The sequence below is a fragment of the Mesoplodon densirostris genome (assembly GCF_025265405.1).
Source record: "Mesoplodon densirostris isolate mMesDen1 chromosome Y unlocalized genomic scaffold, mMesDen1 primary haplotype SUPER_Y_unloc_1, whole genome shotgun sequence".
Lineage (NCBI taxonomy): Eukaryota > Metazoa > Chordata > Mammalia > Artiodactyla > Ziphiidae > Mesoplodon > Mesoplodon densirostris.
Window position 1 is genome coordinate 180451 of NW_026778236.1, and position 20101 is coordinate 200551.

The 20101-nt window shown below is 36.6% G+C and overlaps 1 protein-coding gene across 6 annotated transcripts in view; it reads left to right on the forward strand.

Moving 5' to 3' along the window:
• LOC132482954 (probable ubiquitin carboxyl-terminal hydrolase FAF-X) overlaps positions 1–20101 on the forward strand; it is a 138583-nt gene that overhangs the window by 103783 nt on the left and 14699 nt on the right. For all 6 annotated transcript variants that reach the window (XM_060088228.1, XM_060088227.1, XM_060088229.1 and 3 more), the window contains 8 exons: positions 1486–1594; positions 2531–2677; positions 3721–3867; positions 4601–4823; positions 7767–7987; positions 10570–10760; positions 16467–16640; positions 19505–19646. In XM_060088228.1, the coding sequence (XP_059944211.1) occupies positions 1486–1594; positions 2531–2677; positions 3721–3867; positions 4601–4823; positions 7767–7987; positions 10570–10760; positions 16467–16640; positions 19505–19646 (1354 nt within the window). The remainder of the gene's footprint in view (positions 1–1485; positions 1595–2530; positions 2678–3720; positions 3868–4600; positions 4824–7766; positions 7988–10569; positions 10761–16466; positions 16641–19504; positions 19647–20101) is intronic.

Here is a 20101-nt window from a genome sequence, read left to right on the forward strand (position 1 = left end):
ACATTCGCATACCACAGTATTTATGCTTTTTAATTTTGTTTCTCCTCATATGAAATTTTTGTTGACACGAAAGTTACTAATGATTTTCCAAAAAACAATCCAAAGGAAAGTGGTTTCTTAAGGATTATGGTTGGTGTTGGCAGAATTTTTGAATTTTTGTTCTTAAATTTTTAAGTAGAATTAGTAGGCAAGTAACATTGTTTGGAAAAATATTTGAAAGTGAGTTATAAATTGATCATCTTGGGTTTGTTTTAGTTATGCTTTGTCTTGTTCCACAAGGTAAAAAAAAAAAAAACGCACAGGAAGATGAATATGGACAGTAAGATAATGAAAGTAAAAGAATGAGAATTTGGAAAATTAAAGGTAGAAAAGTTAAAGTGAGGCCAAGAGGGAGCTTAATACATAGAACTTAAAATCCTTCAGATTTGCACCACAAATTTATTTCACAGCTTTATCCCCTAGCAAGAAGACAGAAATATGGTATTTATCCATCAGAATGCTCACTCAGTCACCATTTAACATCAAACATGTGTTAGGCTCTGTTCCGGTGTCAGCGACTCTCATTAACAAAGACTGAAAGAGTTCGATGAGGTCAAAAATTAATGATATCACTATTCAGTGAAATGGAAAAAACAAAGTTTAGTTTATTACTTGTAATAGTAAGGGAAAGCTATAACAGTAGAGCACATTCTCTGAGCAAAGCAGACAGTGTGGTTTTAAGCATAAGCAGTTTTGCATAGGTGTCAGCGGGTTGACGTTATTTGTAGATCGAGGTTATTCAGATGAGACTGGGTTGTTTCTACTTCTCAAATAGATGATATTATACAATGTGATGTTCTGGTTGTCCTCAAACTTCTATTAGAGTCGTTGGGATTTTTTATTAAAATGCAGGTTGCTGGGCCTCTCTCTCCGAGTTTCTGAATTAGTAAGCATGGAGTGGGCCCAAGAATTTGTATTTCTAAGAAGTTCCCAAGTTCTTAGGTAATGCCGCTAGTCTGACAGCTGTCGGGTTTAGCTTCATCTATATTGAATTTCCACAAGTTGTTTGCCACAAAGCACTGTTCATTGAAAACAATTCTGTGGTAAACCACAAAGATGTATACAGCTTACTGCGTGGCATTTTGTATCGTATCTGTTGGGGTATTTCTGTATTGTTCCAAGAGAGGTTTGAAAGGTGTCCTGCAAATATAGACATATTTTATTCATCTATGTTTGCTCTTTGCAAAGACTCTGAGAAGTCAGTTATTAAGAAACTTTAACTCAGTAATTTCCAGCTTATTTAGGTATAATGTGAGGTTTTACTCTAAGAAAAGTAACTTACATATGTATCTATTCTGTGTTGCTAACTAACTGCTAATGGTGGATTACCTTGTAGTCTTACCATTAATTTATCTCCTCTGTTAAAGGTAAACCAGTGTTAGAATAATTTATTGTTGTTTTTATTCATGAGAACAACTCATTAAATAGAAAATGTTTTTATTTCAGAACCGTTCGTCAGTTGGCACAGGAGCAATTTTTTTTAATGTGCACCAGATGTTGCATGGGACACAGGCCTCTGCTTTTCTTCATTACTCTGCTCTTTACCATTTTGGGGGTGAGACATTTTTTAATGAACTTATCAGTATGATTCATTCTTAAATGAGGAAAATTCAGGAAACTGTGGTTTTAGATTTTATTTAAAAATTAGGTTATGTTCCCATTATTTTCTTTACTGTTTATAGATTGGTTTATTTTGTTTTTATAAATCCTTAAGGGAAAAATACACCACCTTCTTTGAAAAATAGAAATCAAAGATCTTATTCTTTTTAATATCATTGTATAAGGTATTGCCACATTGTATAAGGTAATTTACCAGTTCTCTGAGATTTTTAAAAAATGAATATGGGGCTTCCCTGGTGGCATAGTGGTTAAGAATCTGCCTGCCAATGCAGGGGACACAGGTTCAAGCCCTGGTCCGGGCAGATCCTACATGCCAGAGAGCGGCTAAGCCCATGTGCCACAACTACTGAGCCTGTGTTCTAGAGCCCGCGAGCCACCACTACTGAGCCCATGTGCCACAACTACTGAAGCTTGTGCACCCAGAGCCCATGCTTCTCAACAAGAGAAGCCACTACAGTGAGAAGTCCGCACCCTGCAACAAAGAGTAGACCCTGCTCACCGAAACTAAGAAAGCCCATGCACAGCAATGAAGACCCAACGCAGCCAAAAATAAATAAATAAATAAATTTAAAAATTAATATGGGGCCTCCCTGGTGGCGCAAGTGGTTGGGAGTCCGCCTGCCGATGCAGGGGATACGGGTTCGTGCCCCGGTCTGGGAGGATCCCATATGCCGCGGGGCGGCTGGGCCCGTGGGCCATGGCCGCTGAGCCTGCGCGTCCGGAGCCTGCGCGTCCGGAGCCTGTGCTCCGCAACGGGGGAGCCCACAACAGTGAGAGGCCCGCATACCGCAAAAAAAAAAAAAAAAAAAAAATTAATATGAATTTGAGCATGGACTTGTGGATTCATATTGTTTCAATTATTCTTTTTCAGAGCACAGCACGACAGAGAGGTAAACATTCAGGCGACTATTTCACTCTTCTACGGCATCTTCTTAATTATGCTTTCAACAGTAATATTAATATACCCAATGCTGAAGTTCTTCTCAACAGTGAAATTGATTGGCTCAGGAGAATTAGGGTAAGTTTTTTGGGTTTTTTTTTTTTTTTTGCGGTACGCGGGCCTCTCACTGCCGTGGCCTCTCCCATCGCGGAGCACAGGCTCCAGACGCGCAGACCCAGCAGCCATGGCCCACGGGCCCAGCCGCCCCGCGGCACATGGGATCCTCCCGGACTGGGGCACGAGCCCATGTCCCCTGCATCTGCAGGCGGACTCTCAACCACTGCGCCACCAGGGAAGCCCGGGTAAGTTTTATAATATGCCATTTATTACCTCACTATTAAATTATTTTTCTTATTAAAAGGGGGTTTATTGTTTTGAGTATTTATGTTAAGCTGGAAAAAAAAACCCTGGGAGGTAATAGAACAAACAAAATATATACTTTTCATCGGTGAACAAATAACTCATGATTCATAGAAAGAAGGTACAACTAGATTTGTATAAATGCCTTACTTTATAGTTGGGACTTTGAATGCTGATGTTCACTTTCCTCCAATTCAGTATTTTTAAACTTTTTTGCAAATTATAATCATATTTAATAAGGATTCTATAAAACTTTTAAAATAAGTATCTGATAGGTTAGTATTTACATTTCATGATTTGCTTTTTATATATACAGAGTTCTATGAGAATACATTTCTGAAATGTGTAGTTTTTGGCCTTTAGATTAGCATTCTCCTAAAACCTACTTCTAGAATTTCTCAACCTTGGCACCATTAATATTTTGGACCATGTATTCTTGTTTTGAGGAGCGGTGCTATGTCTTAGAGGATGTTGAGCAGTACTCCCAGCTTCTGATCAGTAGACTGTGCTTTAATAATTCTACTTTCTTCCAAGTTGTGAAAACTAGAAATATCTCAAGAGACAATACATGTACTCTTGGGCAAAATTGCTCTCATTTAATGTTTGAGATAGAGTTCTATAGAAGAAATAAGAAACTACCTGAATGAAAAGGTTTGGCAACATTGTATCTGAGTCATCACTCTCCTCCAGCTCTGTTTTGTTCTGATCTTTTTTGTCCTCCTTTTCTGTAAGTTAGGCCTATAATATTTTTCCTTTGACAGGATAATGTTAAAAACACAGGTGAAACAGGTGTTGAAGAGCCGATCTTGGAAGGCCACCTTGGGGTAACAAAAGAGTTGCTGGCCTTTCAAACGCCTGAGAAAAAGTATCATGTTGGTTGTGAGAAAGGAGGTGCTAATCTCATTAAAGTAAGTCCTAAGTTTTAGTACAAACTAGTTATCATGAACTTTTGAATGTCTATTAGCAAATCTATCTGATTAAGTTCTATACTATTTAGATATCTTGGCCTTTTTTCTTAATTGTTTGTCTCATAAAAACCTTTATATCTGTGACAGTTACAGTAATTTTAAAGTAAATGTGTACCTCCCTTTATTCAAGAGTTTGTTTAATTTAATCAAAGTTCAGGGAAGAAAGTTCAGATGAAATGTTTCAGCAAGTTAACAAGCAGAGTTAATTGACTTTGCTACTTAGTAAATGTGAATTTTTATTTGATCAAACTTTAAAGTGAAAACTATCTTACAAGACTGTTTATTTTTTACATATCTTTGTTAAGTGAATTTCTTCAAGTGTCTTATAATTCAAGGAAAAGAGTATCATTTGATGTCTTTTATTTTTATTTAAAATGCATTAATTTCAGTTCATATTTGATTAGAGGAGTAGATTTATTTGGAATATATTTTTCTTAAATAATAGCTTTTTAAAATATCTTAATATTCAGAAAATTGAGTATGTTTATTAATTATGGTCAGTAGTTTTTTGAAATTTTTATTTGATTTGAAAATCCTAAATTGTATTTGAAATAATGAGATATTTAATTGTATCAAACAAATAATTAGAAGACTATTTCCTTCTAAGGGACATTTTTTCCTAAAGTAAATATTATTGCTAAGAATATGTGATTTTTTTTTTTCAATTCTTTAGGAATTAATTGATGATTTCATCTTTCCTGCCTCCAAAGTTTACTTGCATTGTATGAGGAGTGGAGAACTACCAGCTGAGCAGGCTATCCCAGTCTGTAGTTCATCAGCTACCATCAGTGCTGGGTTTGAACTACTTGTAGCATTAGCTGTTGGCTGTGTAAGGAATCTCAAACAGATAGTAGACTGTTTGACTGAAATGTATTACATAGGCACAGCAATAACTAGTAAGTATTTTAACTTGGAAAGCTGCTTCTGTTGGTTAATAATATTTCTGTGTTTAAAATTTTGGGTTTAGGAAAACGTTTAACTTGTGGTTTTTTTAGCAATTAGTATAATGATTTTTATAATCATATATGATTGAGACCATTATGACCATAGAACCTCTATACAGAAAAATTTCCAAATGTACATTTAAATGTCTTCCTGTAGATGATTCAGGTAACTTGGCAAAATGCTTTATTTCATCATATATGAAATAAAATCCAAATTCCAGGGTAATAAGCCAGATTTGGTGCTACAGACTTTTATACTTAAAACTTAAAATGCATGACATGTATTGGAAAGATTTTCAGCACTCACTTAGAGGGTTCCTTAATGATACTTTGATCTGACTTTTAAGAAAGTTGTAGTTTTGAAGATCAGAATGTGAGAAGATAATGTGTTCGTGCATTTTATTTTTTTCTTAATTAATGCCAACATCAGTCCCATGAAGTAGGAAGCTGTCTTTAGATCTTGTAAGAACTGAAACTCAAAAGGGAGGAGTGTAAGTAAAAATAACAGAAAATAAGATCATAAAATCTAATTAATTTGAAGAGAAAACCAAGGCATGGCAATGTAATATACAGTATCCAATACTAATCCTTTAAGAACATCTGAAGTTATCTTTCTTATGCCATCTTTTAGAGTGTAAATAAGTTTTCAGGCACATTTTAGGAGTGTCTAACTGAACTTATTTATTTGTAGTGTGGAATCTACATAAAGAGAGGAGATTCTTGAAAACTTTTTTTTAAATAACTTACTTAGGTTAAGAATTTCATGGTTATATTATTCACATATAAAAGCAGGTATATACTAAACATATTAACTTTACCCAATCCTGGTTCAGAGATTGTCTGCATATGCAAGTTGTACCTATGGATAACTCTTTGCTTAGTTTTTTTCCTTTTAACGTAAAAAGGAATATGCTGCACACAGTGTTCTTCATTTTGTTTTATTTGTTTTGCATTTAGTAATATATCTATCACCATAATAAAGATCTATGTAATTCAGTTACTGGCTCTATAATTTGCAGTTCAGTATACTTTATGTAATCCATCTCCAAGTTAGTGATTAATGTTTAGGTTATTTTTGGTTACATGGTAGGTGACAAGGCTTATAAAGTGATTTACAGTTCTCACAGACCTTTCAAATATACTATCTCATTGGCTCCTGAAAATATTATAAAACTGGGTATAGGCAAAGTAGTTTTTACTCTTAATATGTTATAAGGAAGGAAACATATTCATGCAAAAGTTAAAGTTTTTGTGATGTGGAACTATGGCTTGAACCTTAAGTGATCTTAAATCACTTTAATATATCATTAATTAGTTTATAATTTAATATATAAAATAGGTAATTAAAACTAAAAATTTTTAATTTATATATATAAAGTCACATGGCTTTTTGTTGTTGTTTTGAATGATTTTATTGAGATATAATTTACCTACAATAAAGTTCACTTTTTTGTATGTAAGCATACAACTTCAGTGGTTTTTAGTCTACTTCTGGAGTTTTGCAACCATCACTTAATCTAATTTCAGAACATTTTCATTATCCCCCAAAGAATTTTTGTGCCCTTTACCAGTCACTCTAATCTTCTTCCGCTACCTGTCCCTCCCACCTCAGCCTTACGCAGTAGTAGTTTTTTTCCCCTATAAATTAGCTTATTCTGGATATTCCATATAAGTAGAGTTATAAAATATGTAGTCTTTCATGACTCCCTTCTTTAACTTAGCATAATGTTTTCAGTGTTCATCCATGTTGTAGTATATGTCACAATTGTATTCCTGTTCCTTTTTGTTGCTGAATAATAGTACATTGTGTAGATATATACTAAGTTTAATTTATCCATTTATCAGCTGATAAACATGTGTTTTTTTTTTTTTAACCCACCTTTTTTACGATTGTGAAGAACACTGCTATGAACATCCATGTGCATGTTTTGTGTAGCTGTATTTTTTCGTTTCTTTTGAATAGATATATTGGAGTAAAATTGCTGAATCATATGGTAACTGCATAGAGAACTGCCAAACTTTTTTGCATGTTGCATGTCTCATCTTCAGTTTACATACCCCACCAGCATGTTGGAGAATCCCAATGCTTTTTATTGTCTGTTTTTATTATTTTTTAATTTTAATTTTTTTATTTTTATTTTTTGTGGTACGCGGGCCTCTCACTGTTGTGGCCTCTCCCGTTGCGGAGCACAGGCTCTGGATGCGCAGGCTCAGCGGCCATGGCTCATGGGCCCAGCCACTCTGCGGCATGTGGGATCTTCCCAGACTGGGGCATGAACCCATATCCCCTGCATCGGCAGGCAGACTCTCAACCAGTGTGCCACCAGGGAAGCCCTATTTTTTTTTTTTTTTTTTTTTTTTTTGCGTTATGTGGGCCTCTCATTGTTGTGGCCCCTCCCGTTGCGAAGCACAGGCTCCAGACGTGCAGGCCCAGCAGCCATGGCTCACGGGCCCAGCCGCTCAGCGGCATGTGGGATCCTCCCAGACCAGGGCACGAACCCGTGTCCCCTGCATCGGCAGGCGGACTCTCAACCACTGCGCCACCAGGGAAGCCCCTATTTTTTTAATTTTAAAAATTATTCTGGTGGGTGTGAATTTGTAATGTTTTTATTTAAAGTTTTGATCACAGTGTATTCAAAGTACTTCAAGCAAAGACAGTGGTTACCCCAAGAAATTTATAATACCATCTTATATGTCTCTCTAAGAAGACTATCAGAAAAGCAACTCGGTACTTCTATATTAAAGATCTGTATAGTGGCATATATTATTAAAATAATGTACTCTCTTGGTGTACTCTCTTTCAATGTGCTGATTTTAGTTTGTCAGTAGAACAGAGCTGGCAGTGGACAGAATCATTATTTTCATGTTATGAGGATCTTTTTTCTCTTCTCTTAGCTTGTGAAGCACTTACTGAGTGGGAATATCTACCACCTGTTGGACCCCGTCCACCAAAAGGATTTGTGGGACTTAAAAATGCTGGTGCTACTTGTTACATGAATTCTGTGATCCAGCAGCTTTACATGATTCCTTCCATCAGGAACAGTATTCTTGCAATAGAAGGTACAGGTAGTGATACAGATGATGATATGTTTGGTGATGAGAAGCAAGACAGTGAGGTAAGTTTTAAGTATAAATTATTTTTTTGTGTGTTGCAAGATATTCATACCAGATACTGTTTTTCTGTCTTAGAATACTGTACTTCTCATAGAATTTTTTTGAAGTACATTTGGTGATGGAACAAAAATCTCTGAGCTACTGTCTCTGGCACGTTATAGTACTCATTATCTAATAGACTTTAAACTGCAAGTGATAATCTTTGTCACACGTTTTCTGTTTGTTTTTTTAAAAGCAGCAGTTAATGTAGTCATGTCTTGTGGGACATGGTAAGTATAATTTGGTGTTTATAAAGTGATAAATATCTTCATTTAAAGTAATGAAATTAGGTTTTCACCCTTTAACTTTTCCAAGTAATGATTCCATTTAATTGATTCCACATCTTGTATCATTTACCATTTTTATAATCTGTGCTTCTTCTTGGGATACTTTAAATATTTTTCTCAGATAATGTTTTTTTCTGGTAAGGAAACAAAATTTGTCTGCTACTTTAATGCTACATAGTGTTATTAATAGTATTAGGTAACAAGAGTAGGTAATCAGGCTCCCTATCAAGAGTATCCAGTGCAGAACACACAAAGCAACAGAAAAGCTGGGTTTCAGTGGCAGGTCAGAGTACATGTAATTTAAATGTAGCTCTTAAGTGCCGTGGACCAGCCGGAGAAAGGATTTCACTGCCCAGGGTCAGAAGGGAAGGGGTAAGGAACTGAAGTAGCACCGACGATTGGGGTCAGAAGGACGAAGACAACTGATGGTTGCAAGGCAAATTTTATTGTGCTACACTTGCAGATTATATAGACTAGAAAAAGGGAGGTTGGTTGCCAGATGGTGGTTTACATCATCTACAAACTGTCTCGGCTTCAAGGTTAACTTCCCTGAGAGGAAACCCATAAGCCCAGAATCATCCAAAATAACCTGCACGTGCAGGGGGGAGACAGCTTTGCTTATCTTATTTTACATTCTTTCTGATCTCTGGGCCCTGGTGATTTATCTCCCATGGAATGAAACAAGGAAGGGAACAAGTAGACACAGTCCCTTCGAGCAGCAGCGGCATGCCTGGCATGTCCATAGCCTGCTGTCAAGGCCGACCGTTTCCCACACTTAAGTACATAAATACAGAGGAGTTTTGGTTATGTTTTTACAGAAACTGTGGTTTTCTAAAATCTTTCACTCTTTCATTCACATAAGTTTCTAGGAATTAATTGAAAAGACAGAATATTCTAAATGTGAATGCTTTTCCCCTCATTCCTATGTTTCTTTCCTTCTCTTGCCAAGACTAGATTGGCTCTAGAGTAGTGGTCCATCACTTAGAGATATTCTGAAACATAAACCTAACTTTACTCTTCTCAGATCTGATTAATCACACCATCGAGGCATTAGGGTCTGGGTAGGTTTACTTTTCTTAGAATCACCATATGGGGTGCACACACCAATACTTGATTAACAACCACTGTTTGAAAGAAAATTGGAATTTTAAATACCTAGCTCTGTAGCCCATGTTACTACTAGGATGCCAAGTTAAACGTGGACATGAGGGACTTCCCAGGTGGTCCAGTGGTAAAAGAATCCGCCTTGCAATGCATGGGACGCAGGTTCATTCCCTGGTCAGGGAACTAAGATCCCACATGCCGCATGGCACCTAACCCCACGTGCCCTGCAGTCTGCGCACCACAACTAGAGAAGAGAAAACCCACATGTCACAACTAGAGAGAAGCCCAAGCACCACAACAAAGAGCCCGTGTACCACAACAAAAGATCCCACGTTACGCGACTAAGATCCAATACGGGCATAAGTAAATAAATAATCAATCTGTCTTTTAAAAAATATACATACATGACTAGTCATACTCCAAAAAAGAAAGGCAGAAAAAAATACTAGAATTTCAAATTATGCATCTACCTTTGCTGCTTGATCCATGTGCTTTATGTTGTCTCACCACGATAGGGGGGTTATCTGCCTACTTACTAGTTTCTTTTCCTGCACTGTGAGCTTTTCAAGGGCAGGAACTGGGTATTTACTTTCCTACCATAAGCCTCAGATGCAGAGCAAAGAATATAAAAAGATACTCAGTTTTCTGTAAAACAACTAAATTCTTCTTTGTAGAGTGATTAAGACTTTTAGAGCTCTGTCTATGCTTCTGTTTCTACCAAAGGTACTCTTAATTTCTATACTTACTAAGTATTAATAATTCACATCATGTCACATAATTTACCTCATACAATCTGTGAAGAATGCGTTATCTCACAAGAAAATACTGAATCCTAGAAAGGCTAAGTAACTTATTTTCCCAGAGCTTTTTGTATAAAGCACTCACTTGTCTCCAGTCTAGTCTACTCAACTAAACCTTTGTCTCTTACACTATCTCCAAAAAATATTATGGTTTTTAATGCTTTTTTTAATGGTAACCCTCCTGTGAATTCGTGAGGGTAAGCACTAATATTACAAAGTGAATGTTAAGTGCTTTAGATATTTGGAGTATAAAATAATACAAATCATTTTTCATTTATTTGTATTTGTCTCAACTTATTTCACTATACCTTTAAAGTTAAATTAGATCATTGATGATATTTTTTTCACCTTCAGAATAATGTGGATCCCCGAGATGATGTATTTGGATACCCTCATCAGTTTGAAGACAAAACAGCATTAAGTAAAACTGAAGATAGGAAAGAGTACAATATTGGTGTTTTGAGACACCTTCAGGTCATCTTTGGTCATTTAGCTGCTTCCCGGCTGCAATACTATGTGCCCAGAGGATTTTGGAAACAGTTCAGGTAAATTATGGGTGAATGATGATTTCAGTTTTATAAAAATCTCAGTATACTGAGTCAGGGTTCAGGTTATTTTGTTTGCATTTTTGTTTGCTTGACTGCAGTTACCAATAAAGAAACTAGGTACTTTGCCCTGGAAAATGTCCCACAGTCTGGATTTTCCTAATGGCATTCTGGTGTTGTTTTTCAGTGTTTTCTTTGTCTCTGTCCCTGTATTTTTTGGGTTTGCAGGTCGTATGGTCTGTCACACCTACACAGCTCTACTGTTACAACAAGAAAGCAACCATAAAAATACATAAATGAATAAGGTGTGGCTCTGTTACAATAAAGCTCTGTTCATGGACACTGCAATTTGAAATTCGTATTGTTTTCACTTGTCATGAAATACTATTTTGATTTTTTTTTTCAGTCATTTAGTATATATAAAACCGTTCTTATCTCTGGAATGCGATGTAGGCAATGGACTGGACTTGACTCATGGGCTATACTTAACCATGATTAAGAGGCTTGAGCAGATTCAAGTATGTTATTCCCCATTTGCAGTCGGTAATACTGTTTCATAGGTGGTGATGTTATTTCCTTCGGGAATATATAAAATGTGTATCTTTCTGTTTGTGATATGAAAGAGCCACTTAGTCATCATAAATAGAAGTGTCCCTCATCAATTAGATAACTAACCTTAACGTACATATCTACATGAAAACTAGGATAGATACTGTTTTATTTTTCCTTTTATGTTTATAAAGTAATCATTACAGCTTCTTAGCATCCTACTCAAGTGACCAATAAAGTTTGTTCTATTTTTATATTTTAAAAGTTCAGTTACATTTTGATGTCATTTCTTTTTTTTCACAAATTTTATCGAGACTTATTTTGTGTCATGCCCACTACAGCTGTAACTACACAGCTCTAGTTATTGTCTAGAACAAGTTTCCAGTCTTTTATAGGAGTTTAGAATTATGTCAGCAGAGTAACTCCTAAGTAAATTTGAGGTGGGTAAGCAAAGGGAACATCTGACTTCTGGGTCACCCTCTGTTTCAGTCAGGGTAGTACCCTTTTTATATATATTAGGATATCACTTAGATTTCTTTTGAAACTCACAAATTTATAGTATGGTGACCCCCATTATCTTTCAATATAACTTTATGTATTCTACAAATTAAACTCTCAGCCTCGGTCATAAGAGTAATTTGCATTTATAACATTTCCTACCAGATATGTACATTTCCTCTTTCAGTTCTGTCACCTAGCAAATACCTCTCTCTTTTCTCTACCTCTTACTGTACTAATTATTTTTCATACCTTTATCCTGACTTAAGATTTTCTTTTGTATTCTAGTCAACATTTCTGTTCTTGTTCTTCCAGATTACTATACTATGAGCTTTTATCTTAAAATCTTTCCCTCAATTATTTGTATGTGTGCATGTATATATAATTATAATTAGATAGCAAAACTGTATAACATACGTGTATATATCTGTATCTACACATTTCTACCAGTAGATACAGCTAGATATATAGGTATGTATAGTATTCCTCATAATACAAAATTACAATGTTTGTATTTAAATGTTCTAAATCGTAATGTGTACTTAAATATGTTTATGATTTTTGTCTTCACACTTAACTCCCTCCATACGATGGTGGAAAGCTCACAGCACTTTTGTACTACCTATAATCATTAAGAGACACACAGTGTGCTCTTAATGTGCTTTTTCTTTTTGGCAAAGTTTATATAATATAAAATTCACCATTGTAACCATTTAAAAGTATACAGTTCAATGACACATATTACATTCAGAATGTTTGTATGATCACTAGTACCATCATCGCACTATCTTCTTCCAGAATATTCTCATCATTCAGAAAGAAACTCCCATGCCTATTAAAGAGTCATTCCCTGTCTCCCCTTCTTGCAACGAAAAAAAATAGCATTCTGGGTACTAATTTGCCTGTTTTTAGTATTTTAAATAAATTCAATCACACAGTATGGTATATGAGGTATAGTTTCTTTATCTAAGCATATATTTAAGGTGCATCCATGTTCTAGTATGTATCAGAACTTCGTTTCATGGTTGATTGATAATCCATTGTTTATGAATACTCGATATTTTTGGTGATGCACTCATCAATTGATGGATCTTTGGATGGTTTCCATCTTTTAGCTATTGTGAATAGTACAGTACTTCCATGAGCCGTCATACTGTATAAGTTTTTGTGTGGACTTAATTTTTAAAATTTCTTTTAATATATATCTAGCAGTGCAGTTGTTGGATCATATAACAATTATGTGTTTAACCTTTTGAGGAATCACCGAACTCTTTCACATCCCTTATACCATTTTACTTTCCCACCAGCAGAGTATGAGGGTTACAGGTTTTCAACATGCATGCCAGTATATGTGGGGGTTATGTGTTGTTTAGGTTTTGGTTTTTTGGTATATGTGGGGTTTTTTGTTTTTGTTTTTTAATTATAGCCTTTCAAGTGGGTATGAAGTGGTTTTTTTAATTTGTATTTCCCTAATGACTAGTAATGTTGAGCATCTTGTCATATGTCTATTAGGCTTTGACAATTTGTATGTTTTGTTGAGGAACATGTGTATTCAAGTACACATTGTCTTTTTGTTGTTGTTTTATAACAGTTCTTTCTATAGTCATCATACTAGGTTTTTTTTTTATACTAGGTTTTTAATATAAATGATTTACAAATATTTTTTCCCATCTTGTCTTTTCACTTTAAATTTTGATGAAATTGTTTTTACATATTTTTTCTTTTTACTCCAGTTTACTAATTGTTTTACTGTGGTAAAATGTGTGAAACAAAAATTTACCATTTTAGATGTTTTCAAGTTTGTATTTCAGTGGCACTAGGTATGTACATTCATATTGTGTGTACTACCATCCATCTTAAGAACTTTTTTCATCTTCCTAAGTTGAAATTCTGTATGCATTAATAATAATCCTCCATACTGATTTTTAGGTGTTGATTTATTTTTTCTTTTTTTTTTTTTTTTTTCTTTTTGCGGTATGTGGGCCTCTCACTGTTGTGGCCTCTCCCGTTGCGGAGCACAGGCTCCGGATGCGCAGGCCCAGCGGCCATGGCTCACGGGCCCAGCCGCTCCGCGGCATATGGGATCCTCCCAGACCGGGGCACGAACCCGTATCCCCTGCATCGGCAGGCGGACTCTTAACCACTGCGCCACCAGGGAGGCCCAGGTGTTGATTTTTAAATCTCTCAACTTCACTGAATTTGCCAAATTCTAGCAGATTTTGGTTGAATCTTTAGGATTTCCCATTTGGATGCCTTTATTTCTTACTCTTGCCTAGTTGGTCTGACTAGAATTTTAGTGCTGTATTGATAAAAGTGACGAAAACAGGCATTCTTGCCCTTATTCCTGATCTTGGAGGGTAGGTTTGAGTCTTTCATCATTACACCTTTACTAAATGGACCGAATACCTAAACATAAGTGATAAACTTTAAGACTTTTAAAAGAAAAAGTGGAGGAAGAAGCTTCATGACACTGGATTTGGCAGTGGTTTCTTGGGCTGACACTAAAGGCATAGTGGCATGACCAAAAAAACAAAAAGGTTGGACTTCCCTGGTGGCGCAGTGGTTAAGAATCTGCCTGCCCATGCAGGGGACACGGGTTCGAGCCCTGGTCCGGGAAGATCCCACGTGCCACGGGGCAACTAAGCCCACAAGCCTAAACTGCTCAGTCCATGTGCCTGTGCGCCTAGAGCCCATGTTCCTCAACAGGAGAGGCCACTGCAATGGGAGGCCCACACACCGCAATGAAGAGTGGCCCCTGCTCGCCACAACTAGAGAAAGCCCACAAGCAGCAACAAAGACCCAACACAGCTATAAATAAATAAATGAATTTATTTTAAAAAAAAGTTAAGGGCCTCCCTGGTGGCGCAGTGGTTATGAGTCCGCCTGCCGATGCAGGGGATACGGGTTCGTGCCCCGGTCTGGGAGGATCCCATATGCCGCGGAGCGGCTGGGCCCGTGAGCCATGGCCGCTGGGCCTGCGCATCTGGAGCCTGTGCTCCGCAACGGGAGAGGCCACAATAGTGAGAGGCCCACATACCGCAAAAAGAAAAAAAAAAAAAAAAAGTTAAAGGATGAGCGCATTCAGTGCTAACCAGGATGCAAAGAACATGGGTCACCTATTGCTGATGTGAATGTAAAGCAATAAAATAGGTGATTTCTCCAATTATCTCAAAATTTTAAAAAAATATAAAATGGTAGAAAAAAGTAAACTATAATCACTAATACAAAGAAAGTTAAAAGAGGGGCTTCCCTGGTGGCGCAGTGGTTGAGAGTCCGCCTGCCAATACAGGGGACACGGGTTCGTGCCCCGGTCCGGGAAGATCCCACACGCCGCGGAGCGGCTGGGCCCGTGAGCCATGGCCGCTGAGCCTGCGCGTCCAGAGCCTGTGTTCCGCAACGGGAGAGGCCACAACAGTGAGAGGCCTGCGTACCGCAAAAAAAAGAAAGAAAAAAGAACAAATTCATGTAACTTCAAAAAAGAGTATTTTGATTGGGTTACTGTGAAGCTTTAAAAAGTTGGTTTCAAGGAAATAGGGGTCCAGAAGGGTTTGACTACTGACATAGTAGCATTGCAAAATTTGGTGGGGGAATCGAGTTTCCGTTTAGTATCTTGATAGTGGTGGTTGTTACACAGCTGCCTATGATTTGTAAAGATCACATAGTATGCTCCGAAAAGATCGAATGTTACTCTATGTAAATTTAAAATTAATTTTTAACATCAGTAGCCAATTTTTTAAATTGTAAAAGCACACCACACCACAAAAGAAAATAAACCTTCTTAGCAGGTTTAAAATTTGGCTTGTCTTTTGCTAAAAATGATTGTGTTTCTGTTCTCTTAGGTATATTATTCTGTAAATATTAAATTAGATGTTTTAGATCTCCCAGCATGACTTGGCTTTTACAGCAGTGGTTGTCATCTTGTGTACACAATTGGAAGTCTCGGTTGGCTTAATTTTTTGTGGTTTTTTTTGGGTTTTTTTTTTGCGGTAGGTGGACCTCTTGCTGCTGTGGCCTCTCCCGTTGCGGAGCACAGGCCCCGGACACACAGGCCAAGCGACCATGGCTCACGGGTCCAGCCGCTCTGTGGCATGCGGGATCCTCCTGGACCGGTGCACAAACCCATGTCCCCTGCATTGGCAGGCAGATTCCCAACCACTGCGCCACCAGGGAAGCCCTGGCTTAAGTTTTAAGTCCATTCAGATTACAGAAAATACATTCACTCTAGAACAGAGCAAATGTTTCTCCTTTCATTTGGAAAAATCACTTTAGTTAGGAATAAATGGCTGTGAACTTTGCAATATAGCCCCCAAAATATAAGCAGAATTAAATAACAAAGTAGTCGTTACAACATCTACATAAGACTGTTTTCCTTCTCATGTTAATGCTCTCTTTGCTTGAATTCAAAATACATGACTGTACTGCTTCCTAAAGGAAGCACCATTCTGAGTGCCTGGCACTGTAGTACCAATTTTACTATGAGCTTCACTTCCATTACTATAGCCACCCAATACATAACATACATTGGTTAACCTGTGTAAATGGATAAAGCCTCAACTTACATTTCTAATGTCATTGTCATTTTTGTTGTTTAGAAAAATAAAATACAGATATTCTGGGGATGGAGACTACAGTTTGTTATGTTCCGTTTTTTTCTCTTAGGCTTTGGGGTGAACCTGTTAATCTTCGTGAACAACACGATGCCTTAGAGTTTTTTAATTCTTTGGTGGATAGTTTAGATGAAGCTTTAAAAGCTTTAGGACATCCAGCTGTGCTAAGTCAAGTCCTGGGAGGTTCCTTTGCTGATCAGAAGATTTGCCAAGGCTGCCCACATAGGTAAGTACTAATTGACATTTTTGATATGTACTTTATATGGGTCTTTCTTTTTTTAATAGTATAAATAAAATTTTTACCAATACATATGTATGAAAGCAGAGAGTACCAAATATTACATTCTTAGGCTATACCCCACTGTTCTGTGGGTTGTTTTTTTTTTTCAGTAGCATTTAGTTCTTGTTACTCTCAGTATCTCATTATTTTTCTCTTACATTCTTATATTTTGTCATATCTGAGGAAATAAAATGGGATTTTTTTTCATAAATCTACAGTTATTATAAAGATATTTACCTGGCTGTTATAATGAAAATAATAATTGAAATGTCAACAATACAGTAACTTTAGGGAATTCTCCAGTAGTTCAGTGGTTAAGACTCGGCACTTCCACTGCAGGGGGCACAGGTTTGATCCCTGGTTGGAGAACTAAGATGCTGCAAGCTGGGCAGAGCGGCAAAGAAAAAAAAAAATCCTCGCGAATGAAAGCTGGCATATAGTAAGCACTAATTAAATGTTAGTTATCTATAGCACGCTTCCCGGGGTGTTTGGAGTTTAGTTAGTTACCCAGCGCCTTTTAAATATATATATAAATAAACAAACAAGCAAGCAAACAGTAACTTTAGAAAATAACTGGTAGGTCTGGAATTTTCTGTAGAAATTTAAAATTACCATTGATTCTTATCATTCATGAGATATGTTAGATATGTTTTGCACATCAGAGCATTTGCAAGAGTTGACAAGACATTTTTCTGTGTTTTGGAGCAAATTAGAAGAGATTGATTTATTATGGGTTCCTAATGAAAATAATTAAATAATTCTTGGTTAGTAGTATTAATAGTTCAGAAGGTTTAACGATGGACACTCATATCATGCGTATTGTGTGGGACTTCTTGTTACACATTCACGTAACACAGAAAGGAAATTCTTTCTCACCCAAATCATCAAAATAAGAATATTTTCTAAAAGCTACTCTAGGGACTTCCCTGGTGGCACAGTGGTTAAGAATCCACCAGCCATTGCAGGGGACACAGGTTCGATCCCTGGTCTGGGAAGATCCCACATGCCGTGGAGAAACTAAACCCATGTGCCACAACTGCTGAGCCTGCTCTAGAGCCAGCGTGCCACAGCTATTGAAGCCCAAGCACCTAGAGCCCATGCTCCACAACAAGAGAAGCCACCACTATGAGGTGCCCATGCACCACAATGAAGAGTAGCCTCCACTCGCCGCAACTAGAGAGAGCCCATGCGCAGCAACAAAGACCCAGTGCAGCCAAAAGTTAATTAATTAATTAAAATAAAATAAAAGCCACTCTGTTATTCTGTAAACATTAGTTTGGTGTAAGTGGATAAAGCAGATTTTTTTGAAATTAGGGAAATGAGTTGAGGAAAGGTAATCTCACATAAATGAGAAACTCTTAGGATGTTACAGTGCCATTAGTTTGGAAGATGGGGACTCATTTATTCATCTAGCTTGGCCAACTTTGTATTCTTATGAAAGATATTTTACATTAGGTGAACAGTAAAAATCCAACTCTTTGTCATGTGTTCTTATCAGTCCTCAGTTTTTTTAGTCAGAGTTACTTGTGAATTCTTTTGCTCTGCCAAATGGAAGTGTCTTGTGCAAATGAAGTACACATTCCAACAAAATTAGCCTTACTAGACATTTTAGGAGTATGTAAGAGTCTCAAGTCTTTCTGGTATTATAGAACTTTTTTTTTTAGGGTGTCCCAAGTTGCAAAAGAAACTGTTAATTTCAGTTTATCTCCTAAGACCTTTTTCTCCTCTGTGGACAGATTTCTATCACAGTAGAAACATGTGTAATAAGCCATTCATAAATACTTCTGTGTTTTGTCTTTCTGAATTACAAGTTTCTAAATATGAAGGACTGCCTAAAACATAATATCCCATATGCTCTACACATGGTGGGCACTGTTTTTTTTTTTTTTTTTTTGACTGTGCCATGCGGCTTGTGGGATCTTAATTCCCTGACCAGAATTGAACCCGGGTCTGCGGCAGCGAAAACACGGATTCCTAACCACTGGACTGCCAGGGGATTCCCAGGTACTCTTGATATATTGGTTGGATCAGTGGATTTAATGGTTGATACGTTTTCTGAGTTTATTAGTGTGTCATCAGAAATTCCTGAAAACCCCTTTTGTAGAAAATCATCACAATGTGGGTTGCTCACTCCATCCCACATCACTTACTCTTTTTACAAATTTTTTTTATGACTTTGTAGAACCGAATACTAGAGACATACAAGTATGTTAGATAGTTGAACTTGTGCATTAGGCTAGAACTTGGCATCTAAGTGCCAAAATATTAGTTGCTATTCTGCATTATGCAAGTGGAGGAACATTTAAAAATTTAGTTCATAAATAGCCTTTTTTCTAAACTTGATGAATGTTTACCTTTGCCTTGCCATGAATTACTACTACTTAAATAACAAAGGTAGCTGTGTGAAAGAATATAAAGAACTTAAGCAGTGAGGCCAGAGAAGCCTGGCTTCAAATCACACTCTGTGTAGTAAACTGGACCATATTAATCTCTTTGTCACCTTTTCACCATCACCCCCGCCCCCACTCCAGTTTCTGTATCTGTAAAAGAGGGAGAGATAACATAACTCTAGCAGGTTTTTTTCTGAAGGTGAAGGTAAGCAATACTATGTTTAAAGACTGTTACATTGCCCAGTACAAAGTAAATGACCAGGGAAAGACAACTGTTACTTACAAATAACACTGTGACTAATGCATTTGACATGGTACAGTAAATACTGCAAATGTGTTTTTTTCAAGTTCACAACTTATGACAGTGTTTAGAAACCTGAGGGATAAATCCTTTTAATGTTTCTTAAATAATGTCTTTAGATACGAGTGTGAAGAATCTTTTACAACTCTGAATGTAGATATTAGAAATCACCAAAACCTTCTTGATTCTTTGGAACAATATATCAAAGGAGATTTATTGGAAGGTGCAAATGCGTATCATTGTGAAAAATGTGATAAAAAGGTATGTATTGTTTGTTTTTTAGTAAATATGATTGCATTTAACATAGTTGGAAGACATAAAAATTGTTTTCAATCTCAGATTTTACCTCTGCTTTGCTACAGTGGCAGTCAAGATGATAACTGATTAAAAGATTTGTCAAGGAAACAATACTGAAAAAAACTAATCATAATAATAAATTAGGAAAAGTCCTTTTAATTGGGTGGTTAATTTTAGAAGTCACAATAACTTAACATCACTTTTTCTTGTAGTTTAAAAGTTGCACAGTTACTTTCCATTTCTGCCCTGAAACACATTGCCATTGAATTCTTCAAACCTGAAGATTTGCTAACAGAAAATATTTTTCCCCTTTCATACTTTTAACTTATTCTTCAACTTTAGAACAACTGTGTGCCAATTTTATTTGCTTACAGCAGATTTTCAGAACTACTTGCAGTTTTAAAGATCAGATCTGATTT